The 7627-nt window shown below is 39.2% G+C and overlaps 2 protein-coding genes across 3 annotated transcripts in view; one reads left to right on the forward strand and one right to left on the reverse strand.

Annotated features, from left to right (window-relative positions):
- On the forward strand, positions 1–3576 carry LOC103367094 (zinc finger and SCAN domain-containing protein 2). 2 transcript variants are annotated; one of them, XM_008295012.1, is made up of 2 exons: positions 1–428; positions 1804–3576. In XM_008295012.1, exons 1-2 carry the CDS (start codon positions 167–169, stop codon positions 2706–2708), a joined length of 1167 nt encoding a protein of 388 aa, XP_008293234.1. In that variant the 5' UTR covers positions 1–166; the 3' UTR covers positions 2709–3576. The 2 variants fall into 2 exon arrangements, with proteins under 2 accessions (XP_008293234.1, XP_008293235.1); XM_008295013.1 differs by having other exon boundaries at positions 1–377.
- Positions 3577–5408: 1832 nt separating this feature from the next.
- nectin4b (nectin cell adhesion molecule 4b) overlaps positions 5409–7627 on the reverse strand; it is a 32321-nt gene continuing 30102 nt past the window's right edge. Inside the window, exon 11 of the mRNA XM_008295014.1 lies at positions 5409–6646. Coding sequence (XP_008293236.1) covers positions 6356–6646 — 291 coding nt within the window. The 3' untranslated portion in view covers positions 5409–6355. The remainder of the gene's footprint in view (positions 6647–7627) is intronic.

A 7627-nucleotide genomic window follows, 5' to 3' on the forward strand; every position in this document is an offset into this window, starting at 1 on the left:
GCCGTTTCCTGTTACTATTGTATTACACTTCCATGTTTTTCACCTCAAACAGCGACGGTAATGTAAACCTCAAACGCCACATCGCCGCCCTTGTGTGACTTGTCCCCCGTGTGCAGAGTTCGTTAACCGTCGCTGCGGCCGGCAGAGGTGCTGATTCGGGGCAAACATGGCCAACTGTGTGGCTTTCCAGAGCAAGCTAACCTCCATCATGGAGATGCTAGCTAAAGCAGCCGTGGTGGAAATCAGCAAGCTGTGGGAGGACGGCTTCGCTCTGGTCCAGGTCGAGCTGCGCCGGAGAGAGGGCGAAATTGAAGCGCTGAACAGAAAGTTGAAGTTGATGGAAAACGAGCGGTTGACGGTCCGGACTCAGACTGCGAGTAAGTCCAGGAGAGAGCAGCCGAACAAGCTGCTGCCTCCAGCCGGTGAGGGTAAGAACAACCCTTAAGAAACACTACAAAAACAACTCAAGTTTACTTTAAAATGCATTGTTAACACTAACAAGTCTATTTAAAAATAGTCCATACTACACTGTACTGTACTATGCAATAATGTACTGTACTATACTACACTGAATTGTACGATGCTATAGTATACTACACTACACTGGACTATACTGTACTACACTGTACTATACTATACTATATTACACTGTACTAGACTATACTACGCTACACTATACTATGCTACACTGCACTGTACTGTACTACACTCTACTATACTATACTGAACTGTATGCTGCCTTAGCATACTGTACTACACTGAACTATACTGTGCTACATTGTACTGTTCTATACTATACCCAACTCAACTCAAACTTTATTTATAGAGCACATTTAAAGCAGCCGGGATTGACCCAAGTGCTGTACACATTAAAAGCAAAATCATCAATAAAATGCAGCATGCAGCATATACGTAACTATGCTATAACAGGCTATGCTATGTTATACTATATGACACTGTACTATACTGTGCTATGCTGTACTGTACTATACTGTACTGCAATACAATATACTATAATATGCTAGTCTATGTTATGCTATGCTATACAATACCATAGTATACTGTAGTGTACGATACTATACTATGCAATACTGTATTATACTATATTATGCTGTACTGGACTATGCTAGTATACTATACTACACTGTACTGTACGATGCTATATTGTACTGTCCTATACGATAGTATACTATACTATGTGATACTATATTATACTGCACTTTATTATTCTATGCTCTACTTTACCATACTTTACTATACTATACTGTACTCTACCATACTACATCATACTATACTATACTATGCTATGCTACGTGACACTATATTATACTGCACTTTATTATTCTATGCTATACTTTGCCATACTTTACTATATTATACTGTACTCTACCATACTACATGATACTATGCTATACTATACTATGTTATGCTGTACTTTACTAGACTACACAATGCTTTGTTATGCTATACGCTGCTACACTATACTATATTGTACTAAACTATACTATATTCTCTGATTCCTGTATGTATTTTCTTTTTTCTTTCCTCCTCTATATCAGTACACTGAATATCTTTGGGTTGTTGACAAAACATGAGATTTGAATACTTTATCTTGGGCTTGGGAGAAACACTGATTGCAGGTTTCTGGTGATTATATGTGTAGTCAAAAATACTAAAGGTGTTACCATCAGGAAGACCTGAATTGCTGATACAGTAGTCACATAGCAAAGATGTCTTTTCAGCAATGCATTTTCAATAGAACTTGTTTAAATTGTTTTAAATGAACCTGCTTTGTTCTTTCAGGGCCTACAGTGGATTCAGCTAACACCCTGTCTTCTGATCAGAGCATCAGAGAAAAGGCAGACACCTCAACAAACCACAGAACATCACCGCCAGCTCAAACAGACGGCAAACAGACTGAGCAGCTCAAGCCGGACCTCTGTGAAAGTGAGGACAGGGACGACGAAGACTTAATAGTCAAGCTGGAAGATGAGGATGACGTCCAGATTGTGGAGCAGATTGTGGACTCGGATCCCAGCGTTACAGACGGAGCGGGTCATCACGAGATGGATCTGAACCTCCAATCTGCCGAGGTTGTGGAGGAACAAGAGAACCAGCAGTGGTTGTCTGTTTCCGTGGGAGACAGCGACGCAACGGACGACTCGGACTGCTTTTTTGAACCAAAGCAGCTGTCACAAAATCTAGACTCAGAAATCTTGCTTATTCAAAACGCCTTGGACATTTTTGATAATTCAGCAGAGACAGCGTATTCTATGAGGGACAACGGGACAGTTCAGGGTGCTTCGAGTAAATCAAGGGCTCCTGTGACTTTTAGCCAATCTCAGCCAAGTCAACCTTTGGAAGCAATAAATCACTCAGAGGGAGGAATGTCCATTAGATTCCTTTCAGAAAAGCAACAACAGACTAAAAACATGTCCGCTTTCAACCCGGACAGCAGGTTCTTTCTTTTAAACGACCCAGAGTTGCACAAGACCATAGCCAGTCGCCGCATCAAGGAGAAGTGGTACATCTGCCCGTTCTGTGGGAAAAGCTTTGATCGTATCAGCCATCTGGAGATTCACCAGCGAATTCACACTGGAGAGAAACCGTACACATGCGATATATGTGGCAAGTGTTTTTCTCAGAGGAGTAACCTTCGCACTCATCAACGGACTCACAAAGAGGCTCTCACGCAAAATGCAGTTTAATTCAACAGAGTTTGAGGATTGAGCTATGAGTATCCCAGTGGAATTTTATGTCTAGATTAATTAATTAAATCCTTTTTGTATTTTGATATTACTGAAAATGTAGCCAACGGATTTTACTGTGCTTTCATTTTTTTTTAGATAAAGTATAACTTTGACATAGCTTGGATTGTAACAATTAGTACTTATGAACTGTTTGTTAATCGAGCCAGTTAAGAGATTTATTTAAAAACAAAAAATATTTAGGGACGTACAGCCCAAGTATTTTAATATTGATTTTGACAGGTTATACACAAGGACACATCTTGGTCTTCAGCATTTGGCTGATTGGATGTGAGTCAGTGGACCAGAAAGAGTTGAAGAGGAAACTCTATGCACAGTCACTGTAAACCATCTGATAGTTTTGTAGCAGTGCAATTTTCTCACTTTTTGTCCATTTTCAGATTAATGGTAAAAAATCGAGCAGGAATAGCAGCGCAAATAACTGAACTCCTTCACCGGATGGAAAGATATCGAGGAGAAACCATGAGAAATCTGACAAACTAGTTAACCGCAGTGTGTGAAGGATTAAAATAAGGATAAAACTAAACCCCAGTCGACTTTGGTAGTCATTACACTGTGCCTGGTCACTAGTGTTATCTGAAAATGTAGTGACCCTCCTTTTCCAAAGGAAATGATGCATCAGAGCTGTTGTTTTTTATTTCTGTTTTTTGTTTGTTTGTTTCTGGGTTTTTTTTATTAGTATTTCTCAAGTCAGCTGGCATCATCACATCAAGTTTATGGGTCAGTAAAACTAGGAATCGTACTAATTAGAAAAGATATAATGAACATTTACAACCTTCAGAAGCTTCAGTTTCTGCTTGACCATCTCTGCTTTTCCTAATATTTTTTTTAAATCATAAAATATTATGAAAATGTTTGTTAAATTTTAGCTTGATTTTTTATATACTTTTCAAGATCTGTTTTTAAATTTTTATTGATTTAAAAAAATAAAAATGTTGTCCTACTTTCAGCATGTTTTTTCACATTGAAATCTGAGGCTATGTTTGAACAAGAATATCTTTTAAAGATGTACGCCTGAAATTTGTGCTGTTATTTCTCATCATGTCATTGATTCAGAATCTACAACATTGGACAAGTAGATCGAACAATCATTGATTATGGGTGAGTTGAAATATAAACAAAAAACTGTCACAATAATACCAAACAAATCATAGAATACTTTTTAATACTAAATACTTGGGCATAAAAATGAAAAAAATAAATTTAAAAAATCATAACTTTCACAACTGATTGAGCAAGTATGACAAGTTGTACCACAAAAACAAAAATATTTGTAGATGGTCTCTAGTCCAAGTAGACCAGAGTTCTCTAGTTTCAAGACGGTTCTCCAAATATAACTAAGGAAATATTTAATATGAGTGACCTGTTACATATTTAATTCACTCACACATATTTTGGAAGACAAGCTTGAAGGTAAACTCTCGAGCAGTTCCTATAAATATACATGTGGTCACACTTTAAAAAAATAAAATATAAAAGTGGATTCTGAATCGATGACATGATGAAAAATAACAGTGAAAATTCTGGGCTTTTATCTTTAATAGTAAATGTTATTCACAGAGCTTCACGTTAAAATCTGCACCAAAAAAAAAGTGGGCTGACAGGCAATTTAGAAAAAAAATAAATAAATTGATATCCCCGGTCTCACCCCAGCCGGTCGAGGCAGACGGCCACCTTTCCCAAGCCTGCCTCTGTTTGTTTTCTTTGGTTCCTTCCCACCGTTGCCGACTGCTTGCTCAGAGGGAATCCAAAGGCAGCTTTAGATTGTTGGGTTCTCTGTTTACTATATTAAGCGCTGTGAGGTGACATATGTTGTGAACCGCGCTACATAAATAAAATTGAACTGAATTAAATGTCACTCCGAAATTTCAAAGACACCCTTTTAAACATCCGTAGTTTATGATAAAATAAAGTTTCAAGCAAATCAGAGATGGTCAAGCAAGCAGGAGGCAACTGATGATGTGATGTGAAATAACCCTGCAGGTTTTTAAAGGGACCACCAGGTGATAGCCGGGTTCAGTTTGTCCTTAGTGGAGCAGAAACATCTTAAAGGAAGAGATTGAGAATTTGGAAATTTGCTTTCTTGCAGAGTGAGATGAGGAGATTAGCATAAGGGCTAGAAACAGCTAGTCCGGCTCCTACAAGAGGTAAAAACAAAAAACTCCTACTGGCACCTCTACAGTGTACTCATTCACACTAAATATCCAGCTTGCTTACGGCATAGAAAAAAACAGGACGCAAAACCGACACGCTGGTTTTACAGGGTGTCGTGTTTGGCTGTGTCTTGGTCCCTGAAACTATAAAAGTGAGCATTTTCTTCAATCCGTATCCCAAGCTAACTGTCTTTTCTGTCTTCATATTTGTCCTTCAGATACGAGAATTCTCATCCAACTCTTGGCAAGAAAGCTAATAAGCCTATTTCCCAAAACTACTCCTTTAATACAAAAGTTATCTGAACTCATCACCCCACAGCGAAACCACAGTTTCAGTTATTTCCATCGTTACCAAGAACCTGAAAGTCAAAACAAGGGCAAACCGGAAAACGTCTAATACATCTGCTACATTACTGTGTGATTGCAGCAACATCATGAAGCCATTAATCCTCAATGATGAGGGGAAATGAGTTTAAATGTCCCCAGATTACAGGAAGAACAATTTGTTTGTTTTTAAAAAAATTGCATACGCTGTACTTTTATGAATAAACATTTTAACTTTTACATGTCACTTTTGCAGTTTCGTAGAAAAATGCAGACATTAAACAAAAAAACAATTTACAGTGTATTTGTTACCCGACATATACAGAAGGTATTTACAGTTCATGAAAAAAGTGAATATAGAAACTTTGCTGGTTTGCTGCATTTTATCCATGAGCTGGTTCAATAACCGTCCAGCTCCTCATGCAGAGGAGCTTTTCTTTCTTTTTCTTTTTTTTTTTGACCTTTTGATGGTTGCAGGTAGCTGTTAAAGACACAATAATAAACATACAGCAGTTCTATATTTCTATATATATTACATAGATACACAGATACACACTAACTTCTCATTCAGGGGTGCATCCGAGTGTGAACACCAAGCAGCTGAGTAGAGTTTACTCCGTCCTTGGTTGTGTGTTTTGTCCGTATCGTCCTCCCTGAATGTTTTTGCTGTAAACAAGGCACCACGAGTGAGAGGCAGGATTCATCGTTGTGAGTTTGTATGTTGATGTGAAACTGTGGAATGAACCGGAAGCCCTGTGTGCAAGTTTTTGCACCCTTTAAGGTAAACATTGTGTAACTGGAACCTTAATTCCGCGCGAGTTCGAGGACAGAAAGAGTTTTCATTTACGTGCTTTGTTGAAAGGGAAAAAAACTCTCAAGCCACTTCACTCCCCATTAGTGGATGTATAAAATATTAAAAATCAAAAACGTTCTAATTATGCAGTGGCTCTCAGTGTGAACCACAGCATCCCCGAGTCCTGTCAAGATGGAATCTTTCATTCCTCTTCTGTCTTTCCCCCTCGTTTCTTGTCATCTCTTGACTGTTGGCTAACTGATAAAGGCACCAGGCAATTTAAGGACAAAGGGTCAACATCTTGCATGTAAGATGATCTAGATGATCTGTGCTCTGGGGTGCAGCAGGATGGCGTTGGAATGCGGTCTGGGCCTGAGGACGCCGTCGCTGTAGTAAAAGTGAGCGTTTAGCGCCTCCGAGATCTGGTGGGAGCTGCTGCTGTCGTCGTCCTCCTCCTCCTGCCCCTCAGCCACAGTCTGCGGGGGAGTCCAGCCCTCGCCTCGCGGAGAGTCTCCCTCCCTGGCGTGGCCGAGGTCCGTCTCTCTGGGCCCGATGCCGTCGTCCTGCTGGGCCTTCAGGGGAACCAGAGATGAAGGGAGACCTGAGTCCTGGTAGGAACAGCATAAAAACAGAGTGCTGTTTCTCCTGATAGAAAAATGACCAATACTGAAAAAAAATCAACGAGGAACCAGGAAGTCCCTTGAGATTAAACTCTATCAAGAAGGCACAACGTTACATAGCTACAAAGATGATAAAAATCAACTGACATTGGATAAAACATTAGAACCACCGAGGGATTATGATGCACAAAACCCATTTCAGGAGTAGAAACTGCACTCTTCACTTACACATCTTTTGATCAGAGCTTTGAACACCCACAGTGAGACAAAATTATGAAGCTGTAGTGGTTTCTGAAGGTTTTTCTACGACCAGGGCACAAAATACGAGTAAAAGTTCAGCTCAAATCCTTGGTACCCTTTATAGCAGGTATTAAGATGAGCGTAAACAAGTCAAGTAAGGTGCATTCAAGCTGAAAATGTGCTGGTTGAACAATAGATTCCTTATCTTTGCACAACATTTTGCAGCTGCCTGTGCAATGCTGTAGTTTTATAGAAAATCTCAAAAACACAAGACACATCATGAAACATATGCTGTCTAATTTAAGGTAGGGAGAATTTGATCAGTAGTGTCAGGGACCACAGCTTTGGTCCTAAATACAACACCTGACAAGACAAAAAGATTTACAAGATTTTTTTTAGATTTTATCAAATAAAATTTGGAAAAACTCTTGAGAACTTCAACAGGTCCACACCAAACTGTAATGGATTGATTGGACTCAGTTTAAAGCCACAGCAAAGTATGAATTCGCTAAATTCTCAGTTATATTTACAGTCGTTCTACTGCAATTGATCCTATGTTTACGAAAATTAAAGAAAATCTGAGCATGAGCTCAGAACACAGCCACCCTGACAAATGATTAATGTAATTTCATTGTATGAAGGTGACTTCTGTTGCTATCATGTCTGTTCTATCCCAGAACAGTGTGCTCTCCTTTATTACCTCCACCAAGGAGGGTATGTTTTAGTCTG

Source organism: Stegastes partitus, unplaced genomic scaffold (assembly GCF_000690725.1).
Source record: "Stegastes partitus isolate 25-593 unplaced genomic scaffold, Stegastes_partitus-1.0.2 Scaffold1015, whole genome shotgun sequence".
NCBI classification, from domain to species: Eukaryota; Metazoa; Chordata; class Actinopteri; family Pomacentridae; genus Stegastes; species Stegastes partitus.